We start from the raw sequence: 18,675 nt of genomic DNA on the forward strand, positions 1-18,675 counted from the left end.
GGACAGACCTACCTGAGCCATTTGGAGAAGCTGAGAAGGATGCCCCAAGTCGCGCAGGCTGTGTGTCTGGGAAATGGAGGCGAGAGCAAGGTTCTGGCAGAAGGAGGAAAGTTTGGCTCAATCAATGTCGACCAGGGTCGAGTGGGGTCCTGGGGAGGTACAGGCAGTGTTTTCCACAAAGGGCCGCATGGGCCTCCCAGGTCTCCTCTCCCTCCTGCTGCGGGTTTTCATTAACCAGCCTTTAAAGACACCTGAGCCATTCTCGGCTCACAGGTGGTACTGAAGTCACCCGGGGCCACAGAGTGCCAGCCTGCCCTGCTGGGCAGTCCTGGGACCGCTGGACACAGCATGGTTAGACCTGAGAAGTAGAGGCTCCAAAACTCATCCATCCCCATGAGCACCTGTAACTTCACTAGAAGGTTCTACAGCTGACAGGTGCCGCTTATTAGTGACTAAGTTACAAAAAGTAAGCCAGGTTGTGGTGGTGCACACCTACAATCTCAGCAATGTGGAGGCTGAGGCAGGAGGTTCACAAGTCTGACATCAGCCTCAGCAACTTAGCCAGCCCCTGTCTCAAAACAAAATAAATAAATAAAAGGGCTGGAGTTGTAGCACAATCATAAAGTGCCCCTGGGGTCAATCCCCAGTACCAGGAAAAAAAAGTTACAAAAATTAAAAATACCCTCCCTACAGATGTGCTTAGGGCAGCCCCATATTCCCAGCCCAACCTGCTACACAGTGCCCCACTGGGGTCCTCCAGATTGATCTCCTTGGTCTGGTGTCTACATTCCCAAGGGAGGGAATTTGTATTTGAATTTCACCTCCAAGGTTTATGATTACATTTGATCTTGTAGTATGAGCACTGTGTTTTCTATGTGTTTGGGGTAAGGAAGAAAGCATAAAGAAAAGTCCCATCCAGTTTTACTCAAAAGTAATTTAATGAGCAAGGGATGACTTTTAAACCATTATCCAAACAACTAAAATTCCCATTTGCAGCAAGCTGTACAACAGCAGGAAGCAGGAAGGGGTATGGAATGGGACATGAGGTTTTATCTTTGCCTGTGTAATTTTAACATACTAAAGATTCTGAAAACTTATCTCTTTTGGAGAAAAATATCTCCCTTAATGTTGGCCTTCTGTGAGCTGAATGATGAGTGCAGTACTTGTAAACCTACTTGAAACTCTAGTAAACCAAACTGAAATTTGGGGAAAAAGACAACAACAAAAACTGAAAGCATGGAAGACTGAGAATTTAGTGCATGCAGGGGCTTGTTTTTACCTCCCTCAAGCTGCCAGAAGTTGGGCAGAATCAGTTGACTGACATTTACAACAGCCCTCACACTAAAAATGCCATCTTACTCCAAAAACACCCGGGACCTCTGCAGCCTCACCGCTGCACAGATCAGAGAAGCTGTCTTCAGCACATGCTTTCCAAATCACAGCCTCACATGCTTCCCTCCAGAACACAACTCCCAAGGTGACACGCTTAGACAATGACCCTGTGAAGTGACAGAGTCATCCTGGGAACAAGAGGCTGCACTGGAAAGAGTGGGGAACAGTGACCCAGAGGTGGCCCCCCCTCACCCACCAGTGGACTGGGCACAGCAGAGCCAGTGAACGTGGCCCTCGGGGCCCCAGGGATGGGGGGCTGGGTGCACGCAGCGAATCCTCCAGGGGGAATCCTCCAAAGGACTTTCAAGGTTATGTTTAAAAAGTAGGGGGAACAAGTCACGAAACAGTACACACAGCACGATCCTATCTAAGTTTAATGAAAGAAGGGAAAGATCAAACCCCACATGTGACCTTTCACAGGCACAGAGAGTTTCTGGAAGGGTCTGTGAGAACAGGGTGGGGGGTTCACCTGCAGAGGGAGAGCTGAGGACTCTGTTCAACACAGTCCTGTGCTTTTCTTCTAACCAATTAAATATGGGCTGCTTTGACTTTTTTTTTTTAACTAGTATTGTTTTAAACTTTGATTTCAAAACATTGAGAAAAAGCCTTTTGCCCTGATCCCTGAAATGTCCATGAAACTATGAGGAGAAAACCAGGAAAACAAACTTCAAAAACTTGGAGGTGTTGGCACCCTGAGGCCATCAGTTATAGTGGGAGAGCAGAGCTGGGGCTGGAGATGTAGGCAGGGACAGTCCAGCCCAGGCAGGGCCCAAAGCCACCAGTGAGAGCCCAGCAGGTCCCACACCCCAGGTGTCCCAAGAGGGCAGTGCCAGGCTGGAGGAATTGCTGCCCAGCCTATAGGAAGTGGGAGGCCACTGTGTTCCTCCCCTCCCCAGGAGCTGGGGAGTCTCGTCAGAAGCCAAACCACTCCAGAGAAAAGACATTTGGTAATTGACCACAAACCCACCAGGCCACAGGACCCCACAGCAAGTCCAGTGGCCCCCAGGGCTCAGCTCCCATCAGTGTGAAGCGACATCTGAGCAGAGCTCCCTGCCAAGGGGTACAGAGGGAACCTGGGGCAGAAGGAAGCTTCTGGATCAGAGACTGTATCTGTGAAACATGGAGGGCACATTCAGGTGGAGGGCAGGGACAATGTCAGCTCTGCAGAGGGACAGGGCTCAGTGGGGACATAAGAAGGAGCTCTCGCAGCAAGGTCCCAGCACTGGCAGAAAAGCGCTGGGGGCCGTGCCAGGGAAAGGCAGCAAAGGCCCAGAACAGGCCCAGGGCACAGTGGCGACATGGTGTGGACTGGCGCTGGGGTTCTAGCACTCCGGCAGCCTCCGCATGCCCATGATCGCAGCCTGCACGCTGAGGGCTGCTCCAAGGTCACCAGGGCTTCCGTGCCAGCAGGTTCCCCTCCAGACAGGCCGGAGCCACGTCTAGCTCGCCTTTCTCCATCTTCTTTCTCTTCCTTCCTGTCTTCTTGGAGTGTTTGGGTCAGGTATCTGGTTGAAGATGGAGGCAGGTTAGCTCTGGCTTTGGAGGAAACAGAACCTGAGGAGCCATGACTCACATCAATGCGCTCTCTCTCTCTCTCTCTCTCTCTCTCTCTCTCACACACACACACACACACACACACACACACACACACACACACACACACACACACACACACGCTGCAACACCAGCCTGGTAACCTCCCTGAGAGTGCTCAGCTCAGTGCCACCAGGGAAGAGGAAAGACTGTAGCAGCTCTCAGCCTTGGATTCAAGGTCAAGGTCACTGGCAAACTGCAGCTTCAGTGACTGAGGCAAAATCAGCAACAAGTTCTTAAAGACACCAGGACCAGACAGCTTATTGGCTGAAGGACGGCCAAACGAGAGCAGGCAGGCTGGGGACAGACAGATGGACAGACAGTGGGGAGCTGGGCCCAGAGCAGCCTGACAGGGACCAGGAGCATGAGGAGTCCCTGGACAAAGGGAAGCAGGGCTCTGGTCTCCTTTCCCAAGTGAGACGTGGCCAAGGATGCTGGGCACCCAGTATCAATTTCATGGGCACAAATCAAGCAATGCTTGTGACACTTTCAGACATTCCACGGATGGTTCTGCCACTGAAGAGAAGCAGGCAGGGGCTGAGCACTGGCTCTGGCAGGTGACAGACTATGTGTGGGGTGGGGATGGAGCTCAGAAGTAGAAGTGTGAGACCCTAGGATCCATCCCCAGCTCCAAAAAAAAAAAAGAGAACAAATTTTACCCCAAATGAAATCTCTTTGCCTCAGAAGAGCCTTTAAGCCCATCTTGACCTACCCAAGGAGGGTTCTTCCCTAGCCGCGCATTGCAGGAGGAACCTGCAGGCACCAGAGGACAGTAGCTCAAGTGTCCCCGGAAAACACATCCTGCATGAAGCAAGGAAGTGCAAAGCAGTGGGGTTGGAGGTTCCACCTGGGGGCAGACACTGAGAAGCACAGGCCCAGAGGGGAGCACAGCGGGCTCCTGAGCATCCTCTGGCACACGCCCCATGCACGCGGTTAACGAAACGCCAAACGTCTGTACCAGGATCACGAGCACTGCAGTGACCACCGTGTATCCCGAGGTGCAGGTCCACGCCTGTTAGCTCACAGCGCTTTCAGAATGTTCGATTATCCACTCAATAGCAGCCCATCCCTGCAGCAACACAGAACAAGGTCCACTGTGAGTTCCACTGCGGGCCTGCACGGGCGGCAGGAGAGGGGCGACACTGTGGTGAAGACACAGCAGCGACCTGTCCAGCATCACCCTCAAGCTCAAAATCAGCCGGAATGTTTTCTCTACCATCTTAGTAAATTGACACCCTCGCTCCAGCTTTCCCAGCCTCGGCACCCCCTTAGTATAACACAGAAGTCCTCATTCCCCCAGAGGTTTGCGAATGCAACCCTGATGTCCCAAGTCCCAACCCTGAGCCTGCTGCCTAGAGGCCAGGGGGGCCCCGGCCACAGGCCTACCTGTACCCCACCCCCACCCCATCTACACAAGGCTACCAGCTGTTCCTAGACATATGGAAAGACTAGCCCATCTGCCTCCTGGGTGGCAAAAGGCAGTTCCAGCAGAGAAGATGATTCCTTTCCTCCTAGGTACAGGCAGTGACCCCTTAAGCCTTTCACATTCCACCTCTTAGGAAGTGAAGTAAAAGAAAGCCAATGTGGCTCCTCTGCCTTCACCCTGCTTGCTCTCCACGAAGCTCTGAGAGGGGTTTACATCACTGGGCAGCCCCTGTCCCCACCCTCCTGGAATATTTTGTTCCAGTCGACTTCTGAAGCCAAGCACCTGAGGACAAGAAGTTGAGGGGCATATCCTCCATGAGAAGTCCACACGTTTCTTGCCCCACCTCCCCTGAGTAGAGCAAAGTAACTGCCTACAGTTCTCAAATCTGGACTTTTCTTTTTTTGATGGGGGTGGTATTGGTGACTGAACCCAGGGTCTCTTATACTGAGCTACAGCCCCAGCCCCTCTTATTGTTTTAGACAGGGTCTTACAAAGTTGCCCAGGTAGCCTCCAACTTGACATCCTCCTGCCTCAGCCTCCTGAGTTCCTGGGTCTACAGGTGGGTACAGCAGAACCTGCCTCAAATCTAATTTTTCTTTTAAAAAATAATAATAGGGTAGGCAGGCTCTTCTATTTACAACTAGTTAAAATGCAGGCCAAATGTGGTTTCACCAATTGGTGACTTAAGCATGGAAATGTCAGAGGACAGACAGGTGAGGATGGAGGAAACATGAGGTCAAGAGAACAATTCTATAAAATGGGCGCACTGCACTGACCCCCACATGCTTTCTTTTCCAAGAAGCAATTTACATGCATCCTCACTGGTCTAAGAGGACAGACTATGTCACATTCCTCAGGAAACTACTTATTATCTGCATAAGAAATCCAAGCCCAAAATAATGTTCATCAGAGGCACCCAGACATTATTATTGGTAATAACATAACCAGATCCTGAAACTCCAGGATATAAGGATAATTCCTCCTAACAATAAAATCTATAAGAATGTATGGTTAAGGATCCAGTTAGAACCAATCAGCATGGGCCAAGGTGACCTAGAGTTGCCATGGCAGTGAATACTTGGAAGTCTGATGTTACCCTGCTGTCATTCAAAGGTCAAGAGGTGGACCTGGGTGGAACATTGGAAACTTCTCTGGGATCCTCAATAAAATGAATGCAGGAGAGGCATGTTGCCCCTCTCCTCTCCGAGGACTCACTCTCTCCCTTGAGAATGTTCCCTTTCCCTTTTCCTATTCCTTCAATAAACTCATTTCTGTCACTCTAAGTGACATGCCTGAAATCTTTCTGACTTGATTGCAAGAATCAGGGCTTGGGGGCAGGGGGTCTTCATACTGCCTCAGTTTCTCAGAAGGCCCCAGCTCTGTAACAGAAGGAAAGGAAGGACAGCCCAGCTGATTCAGAAAATGAAAATGGAGAAGCCAGGGTGGGAGGAATGGACAGGGGAAGACACGAGCCGTGAAGTGAGCCAAGGTGGAAAGCAAAGGCCCTGCTCTGGCAAGAACCACCTTTAAGTTGAGAAACTTCTCCCTTCCCAACTTCCAAGCTCATTCCACCAATCTGATGGAGGGGAAGGACATCTGGACTCCCAGGTTGATCTCTGCCTCTACCCCAGCCCCTGGGCACAGATGGAGACCTCCACAGAGCTCACTCCCAAATCCTGCTAGTGGGCACCACAGCTTGTGGCATTCAAGCGCAGCACCTGGTGCCTGTTGTACAGAACATGCTGCCTGACAGCGTCAGAGCACACCATTTCCTAGCGTCATGTGGTGGGCTTGTTTGCTTTTGCAGAACCTCCAGAATTTGGGCTCTCTGCAGGGGTAGCTGCCCTGGCTGGGTTTATACTCCAGGTCTGCCCCTTACTTTCCCTACTAAGGAGAGTAGCCCTATGGCTCCCCTGGCCATAGACATTTTGCCCTTCAGGCCCTGTCCAGCCTTCCAATGCCACTGGTTTTGAATGTAACTGTGGGAAATGCTGTGGAATTATAAGCTCAGCTACTGATGGAGAGCCCCAGCACCTAGGAGGACTTATAGCACTAAAAATGTCTCCTGCTTCACCTGGCACTTAATATTCAGACCACAAACAGGACCCCGCACTGGTACAAACCTTCTTAGCATTGGATGATATCGTGTTTGCCATGAGACTTTCCAGATAGCTGCCAAGGTTAATCCCCTTCACGGTGATGATGGCTTCCTGTGTGAGCACAGTCCTGCAGGAGAGAATAGGTGAAGAAGTGGAAAAGGGAGCTCCCCCACCACTGCTATTCTACGTGCAAATCCCAGGATGAGAAGGCTCACTTTCCAGGGTTCTCCGGGTGAGGTGTGTACACCAACCTCTCATTCACTGACACCAAATTTGTGAGTGTGATCTTCAAAAAGAAAAAAAAAAAAAAAAGCTTCAAGTTCTATTTCTCTTAGACTTCTTCCCAAACCATCTGCCCATATTCTTCCACCCTAAAATTAACACTGAGCAGAACCAAAGCAAACACATAGGCCCCAAAGGCCCAACCACATCACATTCTAGGGACACCATATTTCAGCTCTTCCTGTGGGCAGCTGGCATCTCTTCTGTGCCAGTGCTCTGGCCTCCAGGGTACTTCCAAGCTATCAGATGCACCAGCAGTTACAGGAAAGGACAGTGCCCATGTGAACAATAGCAAGCTCTCTGCCCCCTTGCACCAGAACCAGGTCTTGAGGCCCTGGCTCCTGGGACTACATGGGACAGACCCCAGTAGCCACATAAAGACTGTGGAGGCCTTGTCTCCTCAACATCACTTCCTGTAAACAGCCAAGTGCCTCATTCAGCTAGGTTTTCTGCTGAGGCCTATTGGAGAACTGGTGCTCCAGCACAGCACTGTGAACAGGAGCTGACAGTACTCCCTGACGTGGTGGCTGCAGACACATGAAGTGAATGAACACCTAGAATGTGGCTAGTTTGACTGAAGTATGGGATTTAATTTCATTCATTCCAATTAATTTGTTCAAATAGCCACAGGTGGCCAGTTGGCTCCCACCCAGAACCAGGAAGTGCTGGAATTTTTATGCAGGAGAGGCAACTTAGGGAGTCCTTCAGCAACCTAGTATAGAACCCTCTTCTCCAAGAGCTAGTTCCAACACAAAACCTTTGTTTGTTGTTTGAGACCAGGTCTCTCTTTTTTGCCCAGGTTGGTCTCCATCGCCTGGCCTCTAGCAATCCTTAATCCTCCCTACTCTGAAGAAGCTAGAATTTCATGAATGTACCACTGTGCCCAGCAAGACCATTTAAAAAAAAAAAAGTTGTCAAAAGCAAGATAACCCTTCAGCAGTGATAAACACTTATTTTCTGCTCATGTAATAATTTCACTAAAATCCTGTACTTTCCCTATTCCTCCACAGCTAGCCAGCCTCTGCCTGCCCGGCCCATCTGTGTTCTGATACTAGGGTACACCTGCTAGTCTATCTGGGAAACTCCTGCAGTCTTCAAGCCCCAGCCTCCCCTTAGCTCCCCTACAAGGTTCCCTCATGGCCCCATCGGGGGCTTTTGCCCTTACTGTTTACACGCCTGCATAGTTGGTCACGCTGCACATGGGGTGGTACACCAGCGAGGGCAGGAGTATCTGTCTTGCATTCTCTGCCCCTAGCATGATGCCTGGCAGACAGCAGACTCCTGATGTGGTTAATGGAACCAATCAATGAGTGATTCCCAAGGGACAAAACAGGCAAACCAGAAGAGGGGGATGATGGAGAAGTAAAGCTCCACAGAGGAGTACTGGGATGGGATTTTTTCCCAGAATGGCTCATTTCTGTGGTTACTAAGAATAAGTGATATTTGTAAAATGAGCCATTTTCCTATCCTGTGCATTTTCCCATCCTGTGCATTTTCCCCAACATGCTCTTTGAAACTGCATCAGCTCAATACCATCTACACAATTTTAATTAAAAGTAGTAAAAGAGGAGTGAAGAGAGAACATGGCTTTCAGCATGATCAGTAGGGCTGAAGGTGTGGCACAATGGCAGAGTTCTTGCCTGGCATGCACAAGGCCCTGGGTTCAATCCCCAGCACTGTAAAAACACAAAACAAAATAGGCTCGGTGACACACATCTGTACTCCCAGTGACCTGGAGGCAGAGGCAGGAAGATCACAAGGTCAAAGCTACCTGGGCCACTGAGTAAGATCCTTTCTCATAAAAATTAAAAAGGACGAGGATGTAGCTTCGTGGTAGAGCACCCCTGGGTTCAAGCCCAGTACCACATAAATAAAAATAATTGAAAAACCACTAAAAGTGACATCTGCTTCTAGGAATCGAGATAGTGTTTGTTGTTTGTTGTTTGAGACCAGGTCTCTCTTTGCTGCCCTAGTTGTGTCCTGTCACCTCATCTACCAGCCAGTGTGTTCATGTGGTGACAGTTATCAACATGGGCCTTGTTTGTCTTATCCCTCTTAAGTGACACGTGAATACTGTGCATCTTCATGGGCTGGCATGTCATATACAACACATGCACACACTGTGAGAGGGCTACATCAGGTTGGCACAGTGTCTCCTCCAGTGGTGTTACCCTTTGTGTTTACAGCACACAGTCTTTCTTCTGGCTTTTCTGAAATATACAGTCCACTGTCGTCTTCCATAATCACACCACGGAGCAACAAACAGCTCACAGACTTGGTTCCCTTAATTGGAAATGTGCATTTTTCTACGTGCTTTTTATATTTGTTTTTGTCTTTTAATTTTTTTTTTTTAACTGAGAATTGAGCCCAGTGCACTTTATCATTGAACCACACTTCCAGTGCTTTATTTTTTATTTTGAGACAGGGTCTCACTAGGTTGCTGAAGGACTCCCAAGCAGCTGAGATTACAGGTATATGCCACCATACCTGTCTTTATTATATTAGAATAAAAAGCAAATTTAAAAGCTCAAATAAATTTGAACTTCCTATGAAATTCAGTGCTCACTGAGGCCAGAGCCAAGCTGGAAGTAAGATTAAATGAAGGCGCTACGCACCATCACCAGGACACGGCTAAGCACCGCTCTCCTAGGCCATTGCTTACATTGCTGGAACAAAGTTCCATTTTCTTTTCCACTGGATCCACAACAGAATGCTCTTTGATGTATGTCAAAGTCCTACTGGTCCCCAAAATCTAAAAAACAAAATGAAACTAATATAGTAACATGCTAGAATTCCGTTTGCTAATTAATTCACCTATTTACTAGACAATGATGTGACTGGGAAATGGACACAACAGACAAAATCTAGTCTTAAGGACACTTCCATTCCCATAGGTGACAGATGTTGAAAAAATTAAATGAGTTCAGAGCTTGAGTGCATGTCAGTAACTAATGCTTTGACAAAAAAGTAGGGTGAGATATGGGGACCAAAGTGGCCCAGAAGGCCCCTCTGCTGGGAAGGCCTCTGGGATGAATTCTGTGGGAGGGTCAGGCACGAGGGATGTCAGATCCAATGTGGTGTACAAACCCTCATGGAAGAGTCTCTGAGAGAGCCAGTAGCAATAAGGGGCCAGATTTACTCATTTAGTGACCTCCAGAGCAACTCTTCCAGTTATCTGCTGAATTGTGTCCCCTCTAAATCCATATTTTGAAGCCTCAACCCACAGGACCTCAGATTGTAGGACTGGCTGCTAGACCTCATTAAATAAAAATGGGGTCCTATGGGTGGGCGCTATTCCAGGATGAGTGGTGTCCTTCCCAGAAAACAGTCAACATGTAGGTAGAGGGGCAGAGGCCCTGGAGGAAGCCCGCCTGCGGACACCTTGACTTGGGGCTCTGGCCTCCAGGACTGAGAGCCGATAGCCTGAGCTGCGTGTGCACCTCGGCATCTCGGCAGGCAGCCCAGCAGAAGAAGCAGATGAAGCTATTGCGCCCAATGGGGCAGGCAGGGTGGGGCAGAGAAGGGCGCAGGGGCCCCGCAGCCAGGACGCGGTGGCCCCAAGACGCGGTGGCCGGGCGGGCGCTCACCGCGCGCACGAGGCTGGGCAGCCCCCACTCGGTGCTGAGCAGGCGCAGGCTGTGCAGCCGCCCATGGCCATCCACGCGGCGCTCCAGCACGTCCACGCCCACCACGCACGGGTTCATCGGGTTCGGGTACTTCCGCATGGCTGCCTTGATCACCGTGTCCCACGGGTGGCTGGCGGGAGAAACACAGTCAGCCAGAGAAGTCGCAACCTGGGGACGCTGGGCAGCAGAGCGGCACCGGAGCCAGGATGCTATATCTACAGGGCATGGGCGGCAATGCAGTGCTCCTTCCTGGGGGTTCAACGCTTTAGCCAAACTAATCTATGCAGAGAATCTACTCCAGGCCCAACCCTGGATTCTGTGAGCCTTGCTGCTGGTGGGCTCTGGGGCAGAGCAGTTCCCACACCCAGCCTGGCATGCCACAGTTAGCTACCCTTGGCACCAGGCCCCCACACACCTGCATCCCTAGCCCAGTTGCTACATGGTGGGCCCTGGGCTACAGGGTTTTCCTCCTCTGACCCAGGCTGTTTCCTCTCTCAGGCCTCGCTCTGTACTCAGGGAGGCAAAATACTGTTGACAAGAGGTGTCCCAGCAGTGAGTAAATGCTCCCATCTCTATGGTATGTGGCCCTCCCTGGTGCTGCTCCATGGGGACAGAGAACCCTAGGCAGCCAGCACCAGGGTGTGCCTTCCTGCCTGGCTGCCACAGTGAATACAAGCTGGACTCTAACTTCCAGTTGGCCTTGGGGTCCTACATGACCACCTGGACATCTGGTAGCTAAGAATATTATTGTAGAATAAATACTACAACTTGCCGGGTGCAGTGGCAAATGCCTGTAATCCCAGCTGCTTGGGAGGCTGAAGCAGGAGGATGGCAAATTCAAAGCCAGCCTCAGTAAAAGTGAGGCATTAAGCAACTCAGTGAGACCTTGTCTCTAAATAAAATACAAAATAGGACAGGGGATGTGGCTCAGTGGTCGGGTGCCCCTGAGTTCGATCCCCAGTACAAAAAAATAATAATAATAATAATAAATAACACACCTGTCTTATATGCATCCTGAGCAGGCTACTGCTCCCAGCCAAACAAGTGCTATCAAAAATCAACTACAGAAGTCCCCCACTTACCACAGCTGGATTTAGGAGTTTTCCAATTTCACGAAGGTACAAATGCATATCCATTCATTCTAGTTTTGACTTACAGTATCCATAAAGTTACGTGAAACACTTAGTGCTTGTGTTTTCTGATATTCATCATAAAATGGGTTTGTGTTGGATGGTTTTGCCCAGGTGTAGACTAAGGCAACTATTCTGAGTACATTTTAGGCAGCTAGACCATGGTATGGAGTAGGGTAGGCATACTGGATGTATTTTCAACTGGCAATCATTGTCACCTATGATGTGTCTAATTAGGACATGACCCCACGAACTGAGGAGCAGCTCTGCTTTGTTCCAGCTTCTAAATGGTATATGACCAAGCAGCCACTTTTTTTTTTTTTTTTTTTTGGTACTGGGGATTGAACTCAGGGTTACTCAACCACTGAGCCACATCCCCATCCCTATTTTGTATTTTATTTAGAGACAAAGTCTCACTGAGTTGCTTAGCACCTCAATTTTTTTTGGTGAGGCTGGCTTTGAACTCGCAACCCTCCTGTCTCAGTCTTCCTAGCCACTGGGATCACAGGCCAACACCACCGAATCCAACCCCAAGCAGCCACTTTTATTGTAAAAACGTGTTCAAATTTTTAAAAATAAAGAGAAGTGTGAAGAAATTTAAAAGCTTCTACAAGGTGCCCTCTCTAACAATAACCATGGCAACATTCTAATATGCATCTGCCCCTTCCATCAGCACAAACACCTCGGCTTCCTGGAGGTTAGCCAGTCTGGGAAGATGGTGGGCCACAGGAACAGTGACCATATAAAGGTCACCTTCCACCCTGTTCCCCCCTGCTCATACAGGCTCACAATCCTACCACATTCCCAGAGCCTGTGGGGGCCCCAGGTGTCCTCAAGCTCTTTGTAAAGCTTCCCCTGCAGGACACCACTTCCCTCTCTGACCCTGAGCCCTGCAACTGAGAAAAGTGAATACTTTTCCCCCTGGTCTGTCTCCTGCCATCAGACAAGCCCCAAACCAGGTACACCACTGCCACTGCTTTTCTGAACTCACAGGCTTCAGGCCCATCTGATGGAGCCAACCAGAAGGGCCACCACCCTATAATGGGCATGCACCTTCCCTCTGAACCCTGAGGGGCTGCTGTCAAGTCTGCCAACCTATCCTGGATGTGCTCCACAGGATGCCTGCAAAGAGAATGTACCTCCACAATGCCATATCTCTCCAGATGCACCCAGGCAACTGTGAACAGCAAGCTTGGACCCTGCCTAAGCCCTAGGTGCATGCACACACCCATACACAGGTACACACACATGCACACACAATGCATGTGTGCATATACACTCATCTTTTAAAAAATTTAACTGATGATCCCCAGCATCAAAAAAGAAAGATTTGCAAGGCATGGTGGCACACGCCTGTAATCCTAGCAGCTGGGGAGGCTGAGATAGAAAGATCTCAAGTACAAGGCTAATCTCAGCAACAACGAGGTGCTAAACAACTCAGTGAGACCCTGTCTCTAAATAAAGTACAAAATAGGGCTGGCGATGTGGCTCAGTAGCTAAGTGTCCATGAATTCAAGCCCAGTACAAAAAAAAAAAAAAAAAGAAAGAAAGAAAGAAGAAAAAAAAAGAAAAACTTACTGGGATTATACTCAATAAGAGTCTATTGAGCACTTTTTATAACTGATAAATTTTCCTGTATCACAAATCTTCTTTCAAAAGTATGACTTTTAACAGCTGTATAATAGGTCATCCTATGAATATTCAACCAGTCTCTTAGGGTAACTTATTTTGACTGCTACCAATTTTGCATTATTCAGTCAGGACAGAAGTGAAGAGTGTAGATATGTATAGGAGGTAGTCTTCTAACGTATCTAACTTTTTTTTAGGATAAAGTTCTAGAAATGGAAGTAATAAATCCAATATCAGAAATTATGACCATATTAAAGTTTTGTTTCAGATCTGATGTCGTTTTTAATACAACTGGCCATTAATTTACTTTATTCTCATACAACTCTTGTTGTATAGGTCAAAAAGTCTGCAGCAGGCCTGATTAAAACCAGGTTTCCCAGATCCCTGTCCTGTTTCTATGGCATTCAGTAGCCTATAAATTGTGAGGACCCAATCTAGAATCCTCTCTTTAACAAGGAACTGCATAGGCTCAGTTTTCAAACCACAGAATCTTGTCACTAGGTTAATGCAGCCACTGGCTTTAACATAAAGGGCTGGGGGCACAGAGAACTGGCTGGTCTCAATCACTCTAGAGCATCCTGAGAGCCAAGCACAGACACACTCAATCCTAGATCTAGATAAGGAAAGAGAATCTAAATGCCTGAAAAGCAGAAAAGGTCCTAATCACAAGAAAGGCCTTCTCCATAAACAACCCATGGACTTCTGGTTTGAGTTCCATAAAAGTCATTACTTTAAGCAGAACAGACTACATCTTCTAATATAAAACCTAAAATGATCTAAATGCAAAGAGATAATTAGCATTACTTATTTTTTTTAAATTTTTTTAGTTATAAGTGGACACAATATCTTTGCTTTATTTTTATGTGGTGCTGAGGATCAAACCCAGTGCCTCATGCATGCAAGGCAAGCACTCTCCCTCTGAGCCACAACCCCAGCCCAAATTTGCATTACTTATCACAGATGGTTCTTTTATATAAAACTTTTGCATCTTTTTGGTTGATGATTTAAATATAATATAACCTGCTTAAAATATGCACATAATTCCATTAATTACAGCATGATGAGCCAAGAAGTTAACATAGACATAAGTAAAACTGAAGAAAAGGGTACAATAACCATAACATCTTTATAAGATCTAAGCAGCAAGTCAGTAGCACTCCTGTTGGGTCAACAGTCTGATACCCATTCAACTGGCAAAGCTCCAGTCTAGCATGAGCAAGGGATGGAAAGAGTATGATAGACACAGAGTGCTGGTGGGCACAGCAGTCACAGAAGTGACTCATCTGGAAAGGTTGGTGACAGGCATGCCAACACACTCCCACCTCCAGGTTTAGGAAGATGAGGAATTTGTTGAAGTTTACTTTTAGAAGGAGCAGTTCCAGCTATACACTAGACAATGGTGGGAATGCGAACCCTGTCCCTAAAGGGAGGGAGGACTCTGCTGCCTCCCACCTAGGGATGGGTCCCCCATGCAGTTGTACCTTCACATGCCCCCCAGGATGAGAAAGACACCAGGCATCATCTGTGCCAGGGTGGCTAATCCAGGGAAGGTGTAAGGACAATCCTGGTTTCCACATTGGGGCTGCTCTCTCTAGGCACAGCTGGGGTGTTACATGAAGAAAAAATTCCATCACTCTAGAATTTGCCAAAAATCACCCAGGGGTAGGGGCAGAGAGTGGGGACACAGGTGAAACCTGAGAGGCTTCCAGAGGACAATCTAGGAGATGACATCAGTACTCAGCACTCCAGTCTAATTTTATATATTTCTGAAATTTCCATAATAAAACTTTTTTTTAAAAAGTAGGTAGCCACAAATAATACAAAAAGGTCAGTTACACCCTACTGCCCAAAGGCTGTTAGGACAGGCCACAGCCTGGGCTCCAGGACCCTTTTAGGGGATGACTATCACAGCACTGCTGAGACATTACTGGCCTTCACCATACTGACGTTTAAACTGATGTTCCAAAAGCAATGGAGGGAAAGTGCCAGACTATCACCAGTGGTCAAGGCAGGACTCCAAACCACAGCCCAGCCACTGAGTTGCTCAACACTGCACACTCAGAGAAACAATGCCAGCTCCTCTTAGGGACATCTGTGGTGAAATGATAGAACGACTAAATCTACTGCCACTTAATCCCTATGTACACCCCTCTGTGCTGTTCTGTGTGAGGCAACAGGAAGTGCACCAGAGGCCTTCTGCAGCAGACCAAGCTCCCTGGAGACCAAATCACCACCCAAGCCTGTATCTGGATAAACCGCACACGTAATTCCACTAATTATGCACATAATTCCATTAATTACAACATGATGAGCCCAGAAGTTAACACAGACATAAGTGGAACTAAAGAAAAGGGTACTGCTTATTCCAACTTGGGATCTGGCAGACTGTTCTAGAAAATTAATAAACTGAGCCTGTTCTTTTAAGACAAACAGTGGTAGTATTTGTTGTCAAAGATAGAATTTGACGAAAACTGGATTCTGGGAAACTTGCCTTGAGCACGTTGACTGCAGCATTCTGCAACACAGGTGAACACTGCGTTCCAACAACCAGGGCAAATGTCACTAAATCACACCCAGGTGAAAGGCCCACTCACAGGCAGTTCTGAGGTTGGAATGGAATGGAGCTGTTTCCTCTGCTCACTATGGTTTTGTTTCAGATTTTATTTTGTAACAATTTTTAATAAGTCACCATTTGTTCCGCCATAGCAGCAAGGAAAAGCCACAAATTACCAACTACATACCTGTGTAAGGCTGGTGTTCATCCACACACTCCAACCAAAACAAAACCGCACAACACGAAACACAGATGCAGGTTGAGAATGAAGCTACCTTCTGCTAATCCAGACTTGCAAATATTGTGTTAAAAATGCCACTCTTCCTGCTAGTTTTTGAAAAATGTAGTTTTTTTAAATTTTATGTTAGTGCAATAAGTCTGTTATTGTTCATTATATGAATTAATATTTTTAAATTATTTTTAATATGGTTGATGTCGATAGACATATAAACAAAACTATTAGGGGTCTCCAAAATTGTAAAGTGGTCCTAGGGTTGAACAGCTGAGATCTAGTGGCTTAAATGGGCCCTTGACATAGGGCTGACTACTGCAGTAAGCTTTGTAAGGGGAAAATTTAATGTCCCTTCAAGAAGACAAAGGACAAATGTGGCATATTCATATAATGGAATATTATACAGCTATTATAATCAATCCATACATACATTTATACACCTATATACATACATACATACATACACACACACACACACCTATATGTGTACTTAGATAGGTATATATCTATCCATTTTGATATAGGTATCTATTGATACTGATATCAGATCACATAGATATCAATATGGACAGATCTTAAAAACCTACTGTTGAGAAGAAAAAATGCCAAATGATCTGTCCAAAGTGATGTCATTGATATCTATTTCCAAAAAATGAATGTGTATGTTCTGTGTCCATGTACATACTGTGTACATACATGTAGTCAACTGGACTTCGGCACACACACCAGAGCAAGGATTCCACCAAAGCCATCATCTCTTCTGCCTTTGGGGAGAGCAGTGAGGAGAGATGACTGGGTCTGCAGGATGATGGAGATGGCTGTACAACAAATTTAAATTTTCTGTAAATACTGAAATTACGGAGGGCTGGGATATAGCTCAGCTGGTAGAGTGCTTGCCTCCCATACACAAGGCCTTGTGTTCAATCCCCAACATCAAACAAACAAACAAACAAAAGAAAGAAAGAAACTGAAATTGTACTATTTAAAACAGGTGACTTATATTACAGATAGGAGTCGAATGATATGTAAATTATATTTAATAAAGCTTAAAAATTAAGTGGGCCCAGGCATTGTAGCTCACACCTACAATCCTGATTTGGCAGGATGTGGCGGGAAGACCACAAGTTCAGCCAGCCTAAGCAACTTAGTGAGACCCTGTCTCAAGATAAAAAATTAAAAGTGCTGGGGGTGTGGCTCAGTGGTAGAACATTGCTGGCTTCAATTCCCAGTTCGAGGAAAAAAAAAAAATTTAAATGACTGGCAGCTACAAAAATTGTCAAAAATTTCAACAGTGACTTTTCACAGCTGACGCTGGTCAGCCAACATTTCAAGACCCACTAGGGTGGTCCTTCTTAACAGGCCCACAAGGCAACTGATCCCCATCACCCCATTATGTACCGAATTCAACCTCTCCCTCTGCATCCAGAGAATGACTCACCCACACCCCTGGGAGAACAGCCGGAGAAATGCAGCAAGCTGTGCAAAATAATATAGCCTATCAAATCTAAAGATTTTTTTTAAAAAAAAAGTTTCAGAGGTTTTCAAGGTACTTGGTAAATATTTAGTATGACTTTACGTGTACAAAGGACAAAATGACAATTCAATTTCAAGCAATAATCTCTCACACAAAAACAAAAGTCTTCTCTAAGTGGGGTCGGGGAATTTAAAAATCTTGTTCCTTTAAAAGACATTACAAAATGCCTTCGGATCAGTGACTTGGAGAAGGCCACCACTCAGGTCCTGAGGCACTTTCCAGTAGCTCCTAGACTGCCAGAGGCTTCCCTGCCTACAAGTAAACTCAGAGCTGCGGTCCCCAGGTGCCTTCTTCCGGCCCAGCTTCCTCAGGGGCCCGAGGCCCCTGGGCCCCTCCTAAGAGGTGCTGCTTGTTGAAGATGCCTGCTCTGCACAATCTCGGCAAAGCCCGAGCTGGCTCTGCAGAATCACTGCCTGGGACCTCGCCCCCGCCGCACCGGAGAGCTAGGGCGCTGCGTCCGCCTTCCCGCACGGGGAGCCACGGCGCTGCCATCAGGCCTGCAAGCACCGGGTGAGGCCTGCGCCCGTGGCCGGGCTCTCGCCCCAGGATTGCCGCCCCTGCCCGCAGCCCCGCGCAGTGCCCAGCCCAGCTGCCGAAGGCCAGGCTCCGCCGGACTCCGCCCAGCTACGCCGGGGAGAGGAGGGCGCCTGTCCTTAGCGGATGCCCAGGGCGGGAGCCGGGGTCGCTGCCGACCCTCCTGGTCCGCAGCCCCGCCTCACCCGAACACGTGCTCGGAGCTCCAGACCTTCATAGCCGCTGGCCCCGCTACTCCGCACTCAGTGATGCTGCACGCAAAGCGCGGCGGGGGCGGGAACGCAGCGGTGCTAGGAAACGCTCCAGTCACGTGACCGCGAGGTCTCTGCTGCTAAAAATAGGGATGCGCGAGGCTGCGGGCGGTACTAGCACTCTGCAAATGCCAGGGCCAGGCTCCTGCAGGTTGTCCGAATTCTCCCAAAGCCCTATCCAAAAGCCCTTGTTTCTATGGGGGGGGGGGGGGATTACAGCTGAAAACAAAACCTGCCAACCCAGCAAGATACTCTCCAGGAGAGCTGGGTATTGAGTAAGCTTGAAATCCAAAGGCAATGCGCATTACAGGCAACCCGGGAGGAGACTGCAAAGACAGAATGCCCATCCTTTTTCAAACGGCAGGGAAGGTTCTGAACCCAGGGTCCGAGGAC

General features: G+C 48.0%; 1 protein-coding gene across 4 annotated transcripts; it reads right to left on the reverse strand.

Annotated features, from left to right (window-relative positions):
* Window positions 1-1,748: 1,748 nt before the first annotated feature.
* Prelid3a (PRELI domain containing 3A) lies at window positions 1,749-18,360 on the reverse strand. Of its 4 annotated transcripts, none has more exons than XM_078030426.1 (7): window positions 18,217-18,360; window positions 10,380-10,548; window positions 9,455-9,544; window positions 6,726-6,796; window positions 6,535-6,637; window positions 3,944-4,054; window positions 1,749-2,897 (listed from the first exon to the last, which is right to left on the reverse strand). In XM_078030426.1, exons 1-6 carry the CDS (start codon window positions 18,246-18,248, stop codon window positions 4,001-4,003), a joined length of 519 nt encoding a protein of 172 aa, XP_077886552.1. In that variant the 5' UTR covers window positions 18,249-18,360; the 3' UTR covers window positions 1,749-2,897; window positions 3,944-4,000. The 4 variants fall into 4 exon arrangements, with proteins under 4 accessions (XP_077886552.1, XP_077886553.1, XP_077886551.1 ...); XM_078030427.1 differs by having other exon boundaries at window positions 18,243-18,312; XM_078030425.1 differs by lacking the exon at window positions 18,217-18,360 and adding an exon at window positions 16,660-16,718.
* Between the last annotated feature and the right edge of the window lie 315 nt (window positions 18,361-18,675).

The sequence above is a fragment of the Ictidomys tridecemlineatus genome, chromosome 13 (assembly GCF_052094955.1).
Source record: "Ictidomys tridecemlineatus isolate mIctTri1 chromosome 13, mIctTri1.hap1, whole genome shotgun sequence".
NCBI lineage: Eukaryota > Metazoa > Chordata > Mammalia > Rodentia > Sciuridae > Ictidomys > Ictidomys tridecemlineatus.

Bases quoted from the DNA above. Each gene is read 5' to 3' on its own strand.
- Prelid3a (XM_078030425.1), bottom strand. From the start codon at position 16,718: ATGATGGCTTTGGTGGAATCCTTGCTCTGGTGTGTGTGCCGAAGTCCA. The intron at 9,545-10,379 runs GTGAGCGCCCGC...TTTGTTTTTTAG, and splicing joins TGCCCAGCCTCGTGCGCGCG to ATTTTGGGGACCAGTAGGAC. The intron at 6,638-6,725 runs GTGAGCCTTCTC...TCTCTCCTGCAG, and splicing joins CACCCGGAGAACCCTGGAAA to GACTGTGCTCACACAGGAAG.